The following is a 17,373-nucleotide window of genomic DNA, read 5'->3' as shown; positions in this document are numbered from 1 at the left end:
TGCCATTGTCGTCAACACAGATATTGGTTTGTGTCATGAGCTACTGCACTCAACCAGAGATTCACCTATCTTACGAGCACGATAATCACCATAGAGGCAGCAAGTCTCTCAAGCCTAGACATCCAAACATCTTCATACTAGAGAGAAGTCTTCCAGCCGCAAACCACTCGCAGCTGTCCAGAATTGTGGCGTGTGGCGTATAAGAATCTGCAAGATGGCTCTCCATCAGCCACAGTCCACTCCAAATCTCCGTTTCAAACACCGAGCCCATACAAATGGGCTATGTTTTCCCTACCGAAGCACCAGAGCCCTGTGTTTTCCAGGGCAAAACATGGGCTTTGAAAAATTCTCCCATACAAAGGACGGTACGCGCACACCACCAAACCCCATCAGCCACAATTCTTCACTAGCCACAGTCTGGCTAGGATTTCCAAAGCTGGCCAATAAGACACCTGGCTTTCACAATTACGCAAAACTCACTCGCCTCATGGCAGATTCTCCATATCTTCACGTGACATGCACTAATACAACACAGAAATTGTACTTGACACCAATCGAGAATTTTTCACGTTTTCGTCATGGTTTACTACTACAGCTCATCGTGCGCCGGATGGACACGAGCACTGGAAGATCTGTAGAAAACTTCGCTCTGTACTTCTTTTCCCTTCTATTCTTCATCTCAACAAAGGTGTTTTAGTCATACCAATTGCCCATATAGTTCAGAATGACTCTGCTGAGTGACTTCTACACCGCTATTGGTGGAAAGTCTGTCGTTTCTAAGAAGACAAGGGCCTCGGCTGCTCCAATCTCCTCTCCTACTCTTGAGCTGTTGGACTCCACCGACCCTTTGGCTACTGTTGTTGAGCTACAACAACAGTTAGAAGAAGGTGAGCCTTTGTCTGTCTTCACATCCGATAGTGTCTTGGTTAAGTCTCTTCCTCACTTGCAACAGCTCAAAGATGTTGTTCTTAATGTCGATTTGAAAGACTACCAATCTGTGATTGCTGTTAAGGATTTGGATTTCGTCACCTTGATCTCTAAGAATAACTCTGATTTGGCCAAGTTCCTCGTTCTTTCCCATGTCATCGTTAAGAACTTGGGAAGACCAGTATTTCACTTCATTGACCACGCAGCCATTGCGCAAGACTCATCTGTTGCAAAACTTGACCTCAAACCGTTGGAGTCAGAGATTTCCTCCTTCGAAGAGGCCCTTGAGTTGTTGAAGATTGATACTTTCACTTATTCACAAGGTGCCAAAGGCTCCAAAACTGCAATTGTTAACCTCAGTGCCTATGATTTCTCAAAATCTCAATTGCCAGTTGTCGACATCAAAGTGTTCAGACCTTTGGACACATCCAAGATTGTAAAGGCTCTTCCTTCATCAGTGGAAAACATTGCATTGGTACAACAATCTTACTCTAAACCTGCATCTAAGTTCTCTCCATTCCTCCTAGAGTTCTTCCAAGACGGCTCTTTGCTTGTGGATAGCGGCATTAAGAAGATCACCGCATCCTATGTTGGTGATAACAGTGATCTCGATTCATTGGTTAAAGTTCTCCTCTCAAACTTGGCATTGGATAACCCAATTCAAAACTTGTACTTTGGTGAAGAGCAGCAGCAATCCACAGTGGATTCTGAGGCTGTTTCAAAAGTCTCCAAGTTGGAGGACAGTTACACAACAATCTTGAACAACCTCTTTGGCTCAAACTTGGACCTCTTGAACCAATTTCAGAGTACAAACGTTTCAACCTCTAACCCAGAGTTTGGTTTCGGTAAATTCATCCACAAGAAGGAACAATTGCAACAGTTGATCTCCTTAGTGACAGACTCTTTGGACAAATTCCTTACTCCAAGAGCTTCAGAGCTTGTTGAGAAGTTGACCAAATGGCTTGTACATGCTCGTGCTGGTAAGACTACTGATGCTTCACTTGTCAGCTCTATTGTTGAGATCTTGGAAGGTGATTCTTCAGATGCTGCTCAACAGATCTTGTCATTGAAGGATGCTTTCAACATTCAATCGTCTTGGTTGATTGGTTCTGACTCTTGGGCCTACGATCTGGGTTCCTCTGGTGTCCACCACGTTCTTAGCTCTAACCAAGATATCAACATGTTGATCTTGGATAATGAACCTCTCTCCTCAAAGACCGAAGAAAAGCCATTTTCAGTCCAGAGAAAGAAGGATATCGGTTTATACGCCATGAACTACGGTAACGCATACGTTGGTTCCATTGCTATCTACTCTTCCTACACCCAAGTGTTGACTACTTTGATTGAGGCTTCCCAATTCGACGGTCCATCTGTTGTTCTTGCCTACTTGCCAATTACAAGCGAGAACGATACACCTCTTGACATCTTAAAGAACACCAAACAAGCTGTGGACTCTGGTTACATTCCTCTTTATCGTTACAACCCAACTTTGGAGAATGAGGACTCATTCAAGCTTGACTCCACTGTCATCAAGGAGCAGCTCAAGAGCTTCTTGGACCGTGAGAACAAGTTAACTCTTTTGTCCCAAAAGAACCCACAGTTTGCCAGAACCTTGGAACAATCTCAATCTTCTTTGATAAAGCAAAAACAAGACAGAAGAGCAAGAGAGGCTTACAGCCAATTGCTCGAAGGTTTGTCTGGTCCACCATTGTCCATCTACTTTGCATCTGATGGTGGTTCTGCAGAGAACGTTGCTAAGAAATTAGGAAAGCGTGCTACTCAAAGAGGTCTGAAGGCAACTGTCTTGTCAATGGATGACATCGTTCTTGAGGATCTGCCAACTGAGGAGAACATTGTGTTCGTTACCTCAACTTCTGGTCAAGGTGAGTTTCCTCAAAACGGTAAGGGCTTCTGGGATGCCATCAAGGCCTCTGGTGACCTTGATTTGGCCTTCTCCAAGATTTCTGTCTTCGGTTTGGGTGATTCTTTGTACTGGCCAAGAGCTCAAGACAAGCACTACTACAACAAACCAGCCAAGGATTTGTTCAACAGACTCACATTCCTCAATGCGAAGGAGCTTTGTCCTCTCGGTTTGGGTGATGACCAAGATGCTGATGGTTTCAACACTGGCTACAACTTGTGGGAGCCAGAATTGTGGAAGGCATTGGGTGTTGATGATATCAAGACTGCTGATGAACCACCTCCAATCACCAACGAAGATATCAAGGCTGCTTCTAACTTCTTAAGAGGTACTATTGCCGAAGGTTTGGTTGATGAATCTACTGGTGCTATCTCTGCCCACGACCAACAGCTCACCAAGTTCCACGGTATTTACATGCAAGATGACCGTGATTTGAGAGATTCACGTAAGGCCGCTGGCTTGGAGCCATACTACATCTTCATGGCACGTGTGAGACTTCCAGGTGGTGTCACCACTCCAGAGCAATGGTTGGCTTTGGACAAGCTTGCCAACGAGACTGGTAACGGAACCATTAAGCTTACTACCAGAGCCACTTACCAGTTGCACGGTGTTGTTAAGCACAACCTGAAGCATGCCATCAGAGGGATGAATGCTGCTTTGATGGACACTCTCGGTGCCTGTGGTGATGTTAACAGAAACGTTATGATTAGTGCTCTACCAGGTAATGCCAAGGTCCACGGCGAAGTTGAAGCCGTGGCCAAGAAGATCTCTGAACACCTCTTACCGCAAACCACTGCTTACCACGAGATCTGGTTGGAAGGAAAGGATGAGAGAGACGATGATCCATCCTGGACTGATACCTTTGAGAACAGAAAAGAAGGGCCTAAGAAGGTTAAAACCATGGTTGCTGGTAACGCTCTTGTTGACAATGAACCATTGTATGGTCCGCTCTATCTTCCTAGAAAATTCAAGATCAACATCACGGTTCCACCTTACAACGATGTTGATGTTTGGTCTTCCGACGTTGGTCTGATTGCTGTCATTGAAGACAATGTCTGTGTTGGTTTCAACGTGCTTGTTGGTGGTGGTATGGGTTCCACTCACAACAACAAGAAGACCTATCCAAGAACTGGTTCTCACTTTGGTTTCGTATACTACGATGAGATCCACACTGTCTGTGAAAAGATCATGCTTGTCCAGAGAGACTTTGGTAACAGAAAGGACAGAAAGAACGCCAGACTCAAATATACTGTTGATACTCTTGGTCCTGATGTTTACAAGTCTAAGGTTGAAGAGCTCTGGGGCAAGAAGTTCGAGGCTGAGCGTTCCTATGAGATCAAAGACAACATTGACCACTTTGGCTGGACCCAGGATGAGTTGAACCAACACCACTTCACCTGTTTCATTGAGAACGGTCGTGTTGAGGACAGTGCTGAGCTCCCTCAGAAGACTGGTTTGAAGAAGATTGCGGAATACTTCCAATCAAGACCGGGCTCCAAGGGTTCTTTCAGATTGACCGGTAACCAGCACGTTTTGATTTCGTGTGTTTCTGACGAGGAGTTACCTGCTGTTAAGGAGTTGATGGCTCAGTACAAGCTTGATAACACGGCCTTCAGTGGATTGCGTCTCTCTTCTGCTGCGTGTGTTGCTTTCCCAACTTGTGGTTTGGCCATGGCTGAGGCCGAGAGATACCTTCCAGTGATGATCAGCAAGCTTGAAGAGGCTCTTGAAGAGTACGGCTTGAAGCACGATTCTATTGTCATGAGAATGACGGGTTGTCCAAATGGTTGTGCTCGTCCATGGTTAGCCGAAGTTGCACTTGTTGGTAAGGCGTACGGTACTTACAACTTGATGCTTGGTGGTGGTTACTACGGCCAACGTTTGAACAAGATATATAGACAGAGTATCAAGGAGGATGAAGTTCTTGCCATCTTGAAGCCTCTTTTCAAGAGATGGGCTCTTGAGAGAGAAGAGGGTGAACACTTTGGTGATTTCTGTATCAGAATTGGTGTCATCAAGCCAACGCTGGAAGGTAAGTACTTCCATGACGATATTCCAGAACAGTGATGAAGCTTTTGTATTTATTAGAGATTTTTTATTACAGTTGGATAATTTGATTAATATTTGCTCTATGTAGTGCGTCTTTTCTTTGGTGAGGGAGCTGGTGATATGTTTGTAATGTCTGTCAGTTTTCTCCTTGTTGGAGTCATTGGGATCAATTTGGTACGTTTCTTGCTTGGAGTTGTTGGAGGAGACACCAAGCCTTGTGAATGTGCTTCGTGGAGGGCAAAGAAGCTATCACAGTCACCAAGCACCTGATAGTCAATGACATTGTCCCAACCTTTTAAAGTGGTGTCGTTGATGAGTAAGACGACACCACCGCGAGCATGCACTGCCTTGGCAGCCAAGCGTGTCAGCTGCTTCACGCCATGGACCTTTAGTGAAGTACCAATTATGACCAGCATATCCGGCTTCGATCTGGCTATGTCGTTGTTGAGGCCAGTAGCAATGGTCTCTGCGAGAGGATGGTTTTCACCATACAGCACAACATTTGGCCTCAGCACTCCGGTGACCAGTCCACCAGTACGTTTCCCGCTAAGCTTACGTATGAGCTTTATGTTCAAACACTCGTGACACTCTGGCAGTTCACCTCGTTGAAACCTGCCTTCCAGCTCTGGGGTCCAATCCACCACTGTGGAACAGTGAGTGCACCTCAGCGTGTGTACGTCGCCGTGCAGTTGTACACACTCTAGCTCCTTCCATTTCAGCTGTGTATCAGTTTGCAACCCCATACGATGCTCAACACCATCTATATTCTGCGTGTAGCACCTCAATGCCCTTTTACTGCGCAGCTGGCGTTGTATAAACCGATGTGTTCTTGTTGGTTCAGCATTGAGGCTCCTTGTGCGTAAGTCAGACATGAACTTGCAAAACTGCGAGACATGCTCACCTCGCTGGAACACCATCACGTCGAACAGGTCCTTTCCTTTGAGCCCATCACCACAAGACCGTGCGTACAGCCCATCTGCCGACCTGAAGTCAGGTATGCCAGCAGAACACGAGATTCCAGCTCCTGTTAGAATGATCATATTTCTCGACTTTGAAAGCTGCTTGTGGATGTAGGACAGGTCATCGTCCAATTGGAGCAACTGCATTGTATACCGTGTCTATTCGAATATGGAGATAATAGTGTAAATGGCGGTTTTGATGGTATATCAGTGCGGAATGGAGACGAAGAGAAAAGAAAGACGCGTCTTTTTCTGTTGAAGACGCGTGTGCGCAGGGAAAAGTGAAAAATTTCACACAACGCGTCGCAGTGGCCGTTGTTCTCTACACAGATTTCACGGTAAAGGCATTCATTACGTAACGAGACAGCTCCTAACCACCTTGTGAATTCACAGCAAGTTCCATGATGAGTCGCGTGGCAAGGTGTAGGAACGGATAGGCACTGAAGGAGCTGATTTCATCGTCCTTACTGGCGTCGAATTTGGCGTTGACACTTCCGTCGCTGTTTTCCCAGCCATCGAACTTGAAATCAACCAAGTAGTTGTTTGGCTCCAATTGGAAGAGCTGTATGATCATTCTCATCATGTCTGGGATCTGTGCTGCCGGGTCCTCGCCTTCAACAGTGTTTGGAGAGTACTTCCAACGCACACGGATGGTCCAAAGTTCATCTTCCTTGGGCTTGGTCCACTCGGCTCCCAGGTTCTTCAATGCCCTGTAGATCTCGCCCATAACGTCCAGTGGGTACGATCTGGATCTGATACCAAAGTGCCAGCGAGTCTTGGACTTCTTGGTGCTTATAGGGTTGATCTTAGCAGCCGATTCGGAGCCGTACTGCGCCATGTTGGCCCTGTGTATCTGGGGTAAAGACGTTGGCAGAATTGCAATGGTACTCTGTGAGTCTTTGTTACCCAAAGAAGGCGATAACGCTTGGTATGTGATCTCCTCCTTCAATCTCTTGCTTTCATGCTCTCTGTGTTCGTACTCAGATGGTGGAGACTGTGACAAGAAGGCATCCAGCTTATCACTGTCTTGGCCGTTTTGCTGTTTCTTGATGTCGTCGAGCAACATCTTGTTCTCCTTGATCAAGAGATATCCATCCATGATCTCATTCTGGGTGTTCTTACGTAACGTGTCCAAGATCTCCTCCCTGTCGTAGCCCATCGTGCGGACAAGGGTATTCACAGCGTTTTCATCAATCTCAGCGTATTTCTTCTGAACATCGTTAGGCAAGAGGTAATCGGCAATGTCGGTCAGGAACCATTCATCTTGCATGATTTCATGGATGGTGATTCTGTTCAACGGGTTCACCACGAGCATCCTGGTGAGCAGGTTCTTTGCACCCGGACTCAAGTAGTTTGGAATCGTGTAGACACCGTTCGAGATCTTCTTGAACAACGCTGGGATGAACTCATCGTCAAACGGCAATCTTCCACAGAGCATGACGTATAGGATGACACCACACGACCAAACGTCAACCTCCGGGCCTGCGTACAATTTACCACTGATAACCTCAGGGGCCGCGTAGTTTGGAGAACCACACGACGTCTTCAAAAAGTTACCGTCACTCATGAAGTTGGAGAGCCCAAAATCGGCAATCTTCACGTTGAGTTGGTCATCCAGCAACAAATTCTCAGGCTTCAAGTCTCTATGAACAATCTTATGACGATGGCAGTACTCGACAGCACTGATGATCTGCTGGAAGAACCTTCTGGCCTCATTCTCCTCCATCTTGCCCTTTTGAACAATGTAGTCGAACAGCTCCTTCCCGGCAAACTCGATCACCATGATGATCTCATCCTTAGACTTGATAACGTCGTAGAGCTTGATGATATGAGGATGTCTCAGCAGCCTCAAGTACGAGATCTCACGCTCTATACGGCCTTGCATGTCGGACTTGGCCAAAGTCTTCCGGTTGATGATCTTCAGAGCAACTTTCTGTCCAGTGGTGAGGTGGTACGCCAGCTTCACCTTACCGAACGAACCTTCACCCAGCGTACGGATGATTTGGTACTTTCCAACATGACCGCCTGGAGGGTTGAAGTCTGGTTTCTCCTCGTGTCCCATCCTGTCCAGCTCACTGCTTCGCCTCCCTCTCTTTGTATATCTGTGCGTGTGTATATGTTTAAGTGAAAGAGCTGCTTAAGAACAAGTTCCAAGGGACTTTCAAAAGTGAGCACTATCAATTTAACGGAGGTCTCTGAAGTGGAGTCGTACTGTTTATGAGTCTCCTTTGTCGAAGCCAATTGGGCCCATTTTGGGGTCGACAGCTGCTCTGCTGCTGGCCCTACCGGGCGGGTTGAAGATGTGCGCGACCACAAACGTTACCCTGTGTGCGGGTGTGCGGGTGTTCGGGTGTGGTTTGTTTTTGTTTTTGTAATTGTTCAAAAATGTAAACAAACAACAAACAAACAACAACAACACAGGTTCAATTCCAGCGAGTTCACACCCGTCTTTCCATCACACACGGGTGCTTCCTTTGTTATTGACATTTCCACGTTTCTCAATCTGAAAAGATGGACCCAGAGGTGTATTTGCAGCCAGGTGAGTCGGAGGTGTCTTGTTTGTAACAACTTCAAGTGGATGTTTACTAACCTGGTTAGATTTCGATCCTGCCAAACACAAGATGGCGGACTTGAGGAACATTCTTCTCCAAAACGACGTTGCCTACCCGTCTTCCGCAAGAAAGCAGCATCTGGTGGACTTGTTCAATGAACATATCAGACCGCTTGCAGAACAGAAGTTGAAAGAGCTGAATAGCGTTGTTGCCGCGGGTGACGGGATTGAAATCATTGAGAAGAAGGACAATGCCAGAAGCGGTAGATCAAAGACACCCGCTGCAAAACCCGAGTCTGATTCTGATTCTGAAGGTGTTGAGGTGATTGGCGGTCCAGAAAAGATTTCTGCCACCAAAACAACAAGAACAGCCGCTACACGGAAATCACCAAGAAGAGTTGCACAGAGTGATACTGCTAAAAGACCAACGAGAATTGCCAGTGGCGATTTGAAGGATATCCCGAAATTAGAAGCGGAGTCTCCCGAACCCAGGGTTAGAGAGAGATCTCGGTCAAGAGAACAACCAAGATTGAGAGATAGATCTCCAAGAAGAGTCGCGTCAGGTTCAGACTCTAAAAGACATGTGGCTTCCAACTCTGAAAAATCTCCGACCAAGATCAAGGAAGACACTGAGAAGATAGAGAAAACCAGGGTCTCTCCATTCAAAGTCGATCCAAAGCTGGAATCTTCATTCTCTCATGATAACGTGTTCCAATCGCCAATTCCATCGTCTCCAGACTTTAAAAAGGTGATTCCTAAAAAACGTGTCAAGTCGACCGAATCACCGGAAAAGGAAGTATCCAAAAAGAACCCTAGAGTTTTGAAGAAGACGGCATTCTCTTCATCTCCAGCTCCACAGAGATCACCTGAGAAATCCCCATTGAAGAAATCCTTAACAATTTCTAAATTTGAAGACGAAAACGATTCCTTCTCTGAGAAATTCAAAGGTTCTGAAGCTCTTCAATTCGATACCTCTAATGAAAAGAGTATTGAGGTAACAAATGATACCAGCGCGAACAACTCTTATATTGCAAGTGCTAATGTTGGAGACAATCTAGAATCCGACGACGTTTTCCACGTTTCTTCAGATGATGATAAGCAAAACAATACCACTGTTGTGCGTGATACTGATTATGCTACACCACAGAGTGGCAATGCTTCTCGCATTTCGATTGCAAGCTCCATCCAAGGGACCCCATCTAGAACACCTAAAATACCATACTCTAAGGCCCAATCGTCGTTACGTGAGAATCTCACCTCGTGGTTCAAGAAGACCCCTAAAGCTGAGGAGAATGACACAACAGAAGGAGTCACAGAAGGAGTCACAGAAGGAGTCACAGAAGGAGCTACAGAAAGTGTGGCTGTGAAAGAAGATCCTGAACAGCTTGAAGACGAACATGAAGATGAAGATGAAGCTTCAATAGATGTATTACAATCTCTTCAGAACGAAATCGAATCCGTTTATGAATCTGTGGTTAATGAAACCAATGAAGCAGTTAAGCAAGTGAATGACTTATTTAAGGACGAAGATGTCGATGTGGAAGGTGCGGATGAGACGACAGTTGAGGTCAAGTCAAAGCTATCGTTGTCTATCCCATGGAGATGCATTTTCAACTTCTTACAAAAACTAGTGGTGTTCATCATGCTATGCGTCCTTGTTGTTGGTGGATTGTGGTACCGTGAACAGCGTATATTGATAGGCTATTGTGGCTCAGAGATCGATGTTCCAACTTTCCCATACACTGAGAATATTCACCTTCAACAATTGGATGACTTCCTTCAGGATTACAAACCCCAATGCTTGAAATGCCCGGAACATGCAATTTGCCTTCCAAAGTTGACAATCAAGTGTAAAGAGGACTACATTGTGAACCAACCGTGGTACAAGTTTTACAACGTTTTCCCTTTCCCAGATTATTGTGTTAAAGATCACGAGAAAGAGAATGCCATTAGTGAAGTCGTTGCAAAGAGTTTGGACCTGTTGAGAACTAGAAACGCCGCCGTTAAGTGTGGTGATGGTGATGATTTAGAGGTTGGAATCAGTGATGATGAACTTTATGAGTTTTTCTACAATTCGAAGAAACCATCAATTAGTGATGAAGAGTTTGATAATATTTGGTCAAAGGTCTTGGAGGACCTTGAAAAGGAACCTGAAATTATTGTAAGGCAAGTTCTCTCTTAGCTAAAGATGAAGATCAAAGAATACTAACCAAAAGCTTTAGGTACGAATTATCGAATCTAGCAGTCCCCAGTCTACCGAAGAGAACATTTCCTCCGATGAAGCTGAAGAGGAGACAGTTATTCCACAAGGGCCCTCAAAGGTCCTTTTCAGATCGAATTCTTCATTGAAGTTGAGTATCTCTTGTAAATTCAAGAAGGAGGTCTACGAAAGATTCGAGGAAAACAAGTACTACGTGACTGGAGTCTTGGCATCTTTGGTGATCTTTACAACTTTGTATCTGTGGTACTCCCAATACCAACAGAGACAGTCCAAGATTAGAGAGGTTTCAGCAGTGATTATCTCCAAGTTGCAAAAACAACAGAGAGATGCTATCAATGACACTACTGGATTGACTAATAGGTACCTGAGCACAATTCAGCTTCGTGATGAATTATTGGCACAGGTCAGATCGAAGGAAAAGTTCAACATTTGGGCTTCAATCCTTTCACAAGTTGAGAAGAATTCCAATGTTAGATCGTCTTCCAAAGAGATCCACGGTGACATTGTGAGGGTGCTGGAATGGATCGGGGAATAGATCTAAACCTATCAAATACCAATGTACTATATATAACAACTAATGTATATTAACTGTACTGTAATAATAACAAAAACCAATGTCCAAAGCATATGATAAAAAAGAAACACGCATACGAAAACCAAATAACTATGTCAACGTCTAAGTCAAAACCAAATATCGACAAAAGAACAAGAAGAAAAAACCACTTAAACCCATGAAAGAACTTTCCCAACAAAAAGCTTATACACCCTGTGTATTATGTATGAACTCACACCTTCTATATATCCCCCCAAATGCTTCATTGACCTTTCGGTTTTAATAATGAAGGGATATCCTCACGATTTTCAAAGACATTCGACTGTACGGGCGTCTGAGTTTTCACCAATGTATCTTTTCCAATCATTGTTCCAATCTTCGCCTGTGGTTGGGACAATGTTCTCTTTAGAGAGGATTTCTTTTTGACCGATCCTCCAATGTTTGTTGCTGTTGAAGATCTTGTCAATTTTTTCTTCCTACTCCTTGTAGGTTTGCTATTATTGGCAAATGAATTGACATCAGTCATAATGATTTGAATCGTTGAATTCTTTTGATTTTTCGAAGATTTCTTAGGCGGTTCCTGTGTAGGTATCTTTTTGAAGCACCCCATTTTCGGTATGCTTGAATTGGGTGGAATCGGTTTGTAACCGCCCATCATGGACCCTGGCGTCGGTGATGGTGGCAGGATCTTTGTAACGTTTGGCACAGCATCGCTTTCCTTGACAGCCGAGGAGTTCATCTGGATAGTTGTAGGAGATGAGTCGATGTTTCCAGAGTTATCCTTTGAGGTGTCACGAGGAGTTTGAAACATCTCATTGGATGCGAACAGCTGGTTCTTCAACGGCGTGAAAGTTTTCGTTGCCGACCCAAAGTTGTTGTTGAAGAAGTTTGTCGTTTCAATGTTCTTTAGAAAATTGGGGGTGCTGATGTTCATGTTCATGTTCAATGACCTCAACGGGGTACGCCCAATCTGGGGCGTTCTCGACAGAACTGGTGACTCGTTGATGATGTCCCTGTAGAGCCTCTCTGGCGTATTCAACGCCAAGTCCATGTTAAAATCATGAACACCGGGCTGACCAGCTGTATTCAGTAGGTTAATCCCTCCCAAGGGTATGGATCCGCTACTCCCAACGCTATTCATGAAAGTGCTCTGTTGCAGGATATGGCTTGTCATCGGGGTCGCCTGGAAGAACCCATCTTGTATACTTGAGACCCATGAATCGTAGTCAAGAGAGCTATGGTTGGCATTACTCCCACTGGTGTGGACATTGGAGTACGTCATGTTTCCCATGTTATGATGTGGCGTACCACCATGTTCTTGATTATCCCTGTTCATCGCTAAGCTTGAGACACAGAAAAGAAGAGAAAAGCCGTCTGTTGTCTGTTTACTTCCGCCAAAAGCTTCTCTTCACTGGTGTTGTTGCTGTGTTGTGTGCTTTGTTGCACGATCCCTTTGTTTACTTTTTTTTCTTCCCTTAAACTCTCAGCGTGTGTGTGTGTGTGTGTGTGTTTTTGCTTTTGCGCACGCACGCCATGTTTTGGGGCTCAATTCGAGACCCGAGGGCGTGATCAACTGAAATTGCCGAATTTCAAGATATATTCCGAGGGGTTTGTTTACATTTGTGGTTTGTTTACCTTTTTGTTCCCTTGCCCCTTTGTTTTGATTTTTAGCCGCCAGGATTTGTTTACTTTTCTAATACTCGTCAAACTTCACCTTCAACAGCCACGCGCACAACGGGCAACAGGTGTAGAGCGGATACGATGGAGTTCTCGCCCACGAAGGACCTCAGGCAGAAGTTCAAAGAGTTGTCGTTGAATACGCCAGGAACGACGACGGTGCTTCCGACAATGAAGGACGGTACCTTGTTCAAGAGCGGTGCAGTGTTTGATCAGGAGAATGCCTATATTGGGAGCACGCTTCACGAGACGAACCGTACGTGCCATGATAATAATAACACGGTGTTGCACAAAGTAGGTGCTTCAGATGGGGAGGAGGCCCAATGGCTTCAGGTGAAGAACGCCATGTCTGCTAAGGCTCAGGAGAGGGTTGTTAGCAGCGTGGACTGTGCTGAGCCGTCACCGCCAGAGTCGGATCGTAGCATAGAGAAGGAGTATTACGATGAGATTAACATTGATAACAACTCGACGTGGGAGCAGATTAAGAGAGAGTACATGTGCGATGAAACACCGTCAAAGTCAAATACCTCTATTGAACCATCCGTTTATCAGCTTCCAGATTACAGTTTTGAAGATAAAGATATGCTGAGAGGCTTGTCGAATCCAAGTACTCATACCCACAAAGTAATGTCGTTCCCATCAACGAGGCCTTTTATTCTGCATGAGGACTCGCCAATGCCTAAACCGGTGCTGATAACCAGACCAAAGTTATTGAATTTGGAGCAATCACCACAGAAGAAACCGGTGGAGATAAAGCTAATTACTCCATTGGATGAGGGAATGATATTTGAGAATGGCAAATGGGTTTATCCTGGGGCGAAAGCCACCCAACCAAAGCTACAGCCAGGAAGATACAATTTGGAGATATCCGACGATGAGGGTGACCACAATCACAGTGAAGGTGTATCGGCATTTGATCCCGGATATGTGACAAATGTTTCCAGTTTAGATGTTTCGTATTCACAGTCTCAAAGGCGTCTAATATCAGCCTTAAACGATGCAGTACCTGCTGGAAGTGATTGGGACAGAGTGACAAAGGTGAATCTATCTAATAGTAACATTGTGACATTGAAGGGTTTGGAATCTTTCCTCCCGAGCTTGAAAGAGTTAGACCTGAGTTCGAATAGAATCACAACTTTGGATGGGTTGCCTCCAACTTTACAGTCATTGTCATTGGCAAATAATAAAATTACAGAGCAGGTACTGAATCTTGAGAAATTCCAAAATCTTCACACATTAGATCTCAGCAATAATGAAATCACCAACATTCACCAGTTTCAATCTCTCACAAACCTTCGGAAGCTTATTTTGAACGGTAACAAGATCAAAGTGTTGGCAAATCTTCCAGTTGTTCAATATTTGGACGTTTCGAATAACAGCATCAGGGGAAGCATCGATCTATCCCTGTACGATTTCCATGATTTGATAACCTGTGATCTCTCAAGGAATAAAATAACGGCATTGACAAATGTTAATTTGAACCAACTGAGATGCTTGAAATTGTCAGACATTCATAACCTTAGTGAGCTTCAAATAGCACCTCCGTTACCGAATTTGAAGAGATTAGAGCTAATGGGCTGTGATAAGTTGACAAAACTTGAATGTCGAACAAAGATGTCAAACTTACGCCTCTTGACCATATCTAGCTCTACGGTAGTTTCAGGAAACTTCCCACATCTTGAATCGCTTACGATCCAAGGGGAAAAGTCCTTGAGGAGATTACTAGACCCAGGCTTCATCATCAACAAGCATCTCTTAGAACTCGGAATAATTGAAGGATGCTTGTCCATGGATGATCTTCCGAGAATTAAAACACTATTTTCACATATTCAAGTGTTCAACCTTAGGGGAAACGCAATTGATGGGACATTCGAAGAGTTGGTGAAGTTTTTCCAAAGCTACAAAGATATTCACCAGTTAAACCTTGATGATAACCCTATAAAGGAGAACATAAAGGATCAAGAGCTCTTTGGACTTTTCAACCTAATGATTTACAAACTTACGCACAAATGATTATGATCTATGCTTCTTTTCCATGTAGGCGTGAAAAAAAAAACAATTGGAACAGAAACTTAGGCAACGTAGGAGATGAGCAAATCATCAACATCGAAGTAAAAAAAAGAACAGACAAAAGCCGTAGTCACAGCAGGATGGATACATATACAAAGAACATCAAGCATCTCTATGATGTAACCCATGCTGTGCCGAACATACCATCGGTTGGTGCGATGTATACGAGGAAGTTCATGAAAACATGCAGTCATGGGGGACTGTTGTTACCACCAGTTATTAGTGAAGGGGTAAAGTTTTGCAGTCACTGTGGTTGTGTGTTGATAGCTGGCATAAACATGAGCATGAGGGTCGTGTATTCAAAGAAGGCGAAGAAGAGTAGGAAGCCAACAGCTGAAGAGAAGGTGAAGAAACCTCGAGATCGAAACCTGCGGATATCGTGCTTCACGTGCAACAAAACCATGTCGTTTGAACTGTTGAAGCCAACACCACCTGTGGTTTCTAAGCCAGTGGAAAAGAAGCCCTTTGTTGCCACATGGAATCCAAACCAGAACAATCAAGATGTTAAACAGAATAAGGCGAAGGAGAGGGCAAAGAAGAGGAAGAGGAATAACCTGTCAAATCTTTTAGAGAGTAAGAAGCAAGCAGAGGAAAAGGAAAAGAAGTCGAATCTACTGAGTCTAGATGATTTTATGAAATTATGATGTAATGTATTGTATGGTGTTAGATACTTTTTTTCTTTTCTTGTTGATATGTTCGTTAATAGATGTGCTGCATAATCGTTAAATCGTCTTATAGGATGAATTCATTCGTCGTTAGAACTTCCTCATTGTTGTTGGTACTGTTGTTGCTTTCATTATGCTGGGAAAGAGTAGAACATCGAGTCACAATTCTTGTCCATCTTCTTCTGCGGAATTTCGGTTGGAATTGGTTTGTTTCATCCGCAATGTCGTATACCCATTTGGTCTCGTTATCAATACGGACAAAGTACGAGACACAATGCATCTTAACCCATTGTTCAGGCGACAGGTCGATTCTCCAATCGTCAGAAGTGACAAATCCCCAATCCTTAGGCGGTCTGATCTCGTTCTTTGACATAGCTCCAAATGATGAGGTGCCAGTCTCGTGCAAGTTGAGCCTCTCAGGTGTCATTGCAGTGAAATCTGTATCTAAGTAACAAACCAATTGCCATTCTTTTAACTCCTTGTTGAACTCGTGCACTTCAAAAATCTCAACCTCCCTCTGTTCTTGAGGCTCCTGATAGTTGAGGTTTCTATCAATGGCGTCCTCTATCCTGTTCGTCTTCCCGAGAAAGTAGTAACGGGTATCTTCCGAGTAAACCCAGTTGAACACTGTATCGTAGAAATACGGGTGGAATATAATGGTGAATCCCCAACCACAGAGCAATAGAATCAGCTTAAATGGGATGTAATGCACTATTACATCTCCAAAAGCCAATGCAGATACTCCCATTGTCAGCAGACCAAGGAAGAATGCTGCAGACACGGTTTCATGTTTGAAGAAGGCAAACTTCGACATCCATTTAACGCAGAAGTCCCAAGCCATGGTATACAGCACCATGTGGTTTTGAAGATCAGTCAAGTTCAAGATGAACTCCTTCGAGAACTCGGATGCCGGCTGTGGTGGCTCCACAGCCATCAGAGGAGGCCCAGATGCCACGATGGGGTTGTTCTTTCCCAAATTTGGGTTGAAGCCAGGCTTATGGGCCAGAGCATACGCAGGCGCCATTACATAGATCAACATGAAGAAGAACGGCACCCCCAGAAGGATCAGCGGGTTCAGGACAACGTGTGTGTACAGCATCAGCACCGTCAAGGTCAACGACGGTTGATCCCACGAGAAGAACCTTATAACGTTATCGATGAACTCAAAAGGCGCTGATAACCTCGAGTTCATCTGTATGAAGTTCTTACTCATGGTCTGAACACTCAGAGCTGGCCTCGACTTCCCTGCCTGTATTCTTCCTTGCAGTGTCTCGGCACCAACCTCTGTAGCCGGTGGGATTGCCATGGAGAGCAGCTTCTCCACAAGAATATCGGTAAGCTGCGAAGACGACGAGGACGGCTGCTGTGGCTGGTCCACCTTCTGTGTCTTCTCCACAGACTCTCCCTGCTTCTGCTCTCCCTGCTGCTGCTGCTGCTGCTGCTGTCTCGTCCTGCCCTTCTCATTCTTCTCAAGCGAGTAGATACTCGCTGTACTGGCGTTCCTGTTTGATCCCTTGCTGTCAGTGAACAGGTTCGTCAAGTCCTGAACAAACGACAACGACGAGGTCGAATGCCTGGCATTCGAGGTATCCATCTTTTCCGTCACACTGCCTACTTTGTAGCCAATCGTCTCTTCCGAACCAGCTGTGTGGATAAAGCTCGCAATGTCCCGTTGAAGCAGTGCAAAGTATGGTTGTGTCCTCCATACAAATCTGAAAAGCAAGCACGCACGCTGCGACACCCGCAATGTTTTTGTTTTTGCCCGTTGTCGGTGCAACTC

The 17,373-nt window shown here is 44.8% G+C and overlaps 9 protein-coding genes across 9 annotated transcripts; 5 read left to right on the top strand and 4 right to left on the bottom strand.

The window, feature by feature from the left end:
• The first annotated feature begins 498 nt into the window (after positions 1 to 498).
• MET5 (sulfite reductase (NADPH) subunit beta) lies at positions 499 to 4,946 on the top strand. The gene is made up of 2 exons (XM_020218043.1): positions 499 to 1,167; positions 1,303 to 4,946. Exons 1-2 carry the CDS (start codon positions 725 to 727, stop codon positions 4,913 to 4,915), a joined length of 4,056 nt encoding a protein of 1,351 aa, XP_020070200.1. The 5' UTR covers positions 499 to 724; the 3' UTR covers positions 4,916 to 4,946.
• A 31-nt stretch (positions 4,947 to 4,977) lies between these two features.
• On the bottom strand, positions 4,978 to 6,003 carry HST3 (NAD-dependent histone deacetylase HST3; the record flags this gene model as incomplete). Its single annotated transcript, XM_020212742.1, has 1 exon — positions 4,978 to 6,003. One exon carries the CDS (start codon positions 6,001 to 6,003, stop codon positions 4,978 to 4,980), a length of 1,026 nt encoding a protein of 341 aa, XP_020070199.1.
• A 112-nt stretch (positions 6,004 to 6,115) lies between these two features.
• SNF1 (AMP-activated serine/threonine-protein kinase catalytic subunit SNF1) lies at positions 6,116 to 8,058 on the bottom strand. Its single transcript, XM_020218042.1, has one exon. It carries the CDS (start codon positions 7,916 to 7,918, stop codon positions 6,227 to 6,229), a length of 1,692 nt encoding a protein of 563 aa, XP_020070198.1. The 5' UTR covers positions 7,919 to 8,058; the 3' UTR covers positions 6,116 to 6,226.
• A 227-nt stretch (positions 8,059 to 8,285) lies between these two features.
• On the top strand, positions 8,286 to 10,961 carry CYBJADRAFT_168209 (uncharacterized protein). Its single transcript, XM_020215265.1, has 3 exons — positions 8,286 to 8,395; positions 8,455 to 10,573; positions 10,630 to 10,961. The coding sequence occupies exons 1-3, from the start codon at positions 8,368 to 8,370 to the stop codon at positions 10,754 to 10,756; spliced, it is 2,274 nt and encodes a 757-aa protein (XP_020070197.1). The 5' UTR covers positions 8,286 to 8,367; the 3' UTR covers positions 10,757 to 10,961.
• Positions 10,765 to 11,163, top strand: CYBJADRAFT_128475 (uncharacterized protein; the record flags this gene model as incomplete). Its single annotated transcript, XM_020212770.1, has 1 exon — positions 10,765 to 11,163. A coding segment is annotated over one exon (399 nt), but the record flags the coding sequence as incomplete, so codon positions are not given.
• Positions 11,164 to 11,216: 53 nt separating this feature from the next.
• NDD1 (Ndd1p) lies at positions 11,217 to 12,607 on the bottom strand. Its single transcript, XM_020215264.1, has one exon. The coding sequence runs from the start codon at positions 12,515 to 12,517 to the stop codon at positions 11,444 to 11,446; it is 1,074 nt and encodes a 357-aa protein (XP_020070195.1). The 5' UTR covers positions 12,518 to 12,607; the 3' UTR covers positions 11,217 to 11,443.
• Positions 12,608 to 12,859: 252 nt separating this feature from the next.
• CYBJADRAFT_168207 (leucine-rich repeat domain-containing protein) lies at positions 12,860 to 14,899 on the top strand. The gene has a single exon (XM_020215263.1). The coding sequence runs from the start codon at positions 12,943 to 12,945 to the stop codon at positions 14,869 to 14,871; it is 1,929 nt and encodes a 642-aa protein (XP_020070194.1). The 5' UTR covers positions 12,860 to 12,942; the 3' UTR covers positions 14,872 to 14,899.
• Positions 14,900 to 15,206: 307 nt separating this feature from the next.
• Positions 15,207 to 15,572, top strand: SNM1 (Snm1p; the record flags this gene model as incomplete). Its single annotated transcript, XM_020216495.1, has 1 exon — positions 15,207 to 15,572. One exon carries the CDS (start codon positions 15,207 to 15,209, stop codon positions 15,570 to 15,572), a length of 366 nt encoding a protein of 121 aa, XP_020070193.1.
• On the bottom strand, positions 15,559 to 17,288 carry PEX29 (Pex29p). The gene has a single exon (XM_020215262.1). It carries the CDS (start codon positions 17,185 to 17,187, stop codon positions 15,661 to 15,663), a length of 1,527 nt encoding a protein of 508 aa, XP_020070192.1. The 5' UTR covers positions 17,188 to 17,288; the 3' UTR covers positions 15,559 to 15,660.
• Positions 17,289 to 17,373: the final 85 nt, after the last annotated feature.

The sequence above is a fragment of the Cyberlindnera jadinii genome (genome assembly GCF_001661405.1).
Source record: "Cyberlindnera jadinii NRRL Y-1542 unplaced genomic scaffold CYBJAscaffold_8, whole genome shotgun sequence".
Lineage (NCBI taxonomy): Eukaryota > Fungi > Ascomycota > Saccharomycetes > Phaffomycetales > Wickerhamomycetaceae > Williopsis > Williopsis jadinii.
The sequence above is the reverse complement of the archived record's forward strand: the minus strand, read 5'-3'. Positions and strand labels throughout refer to the sequence as shown.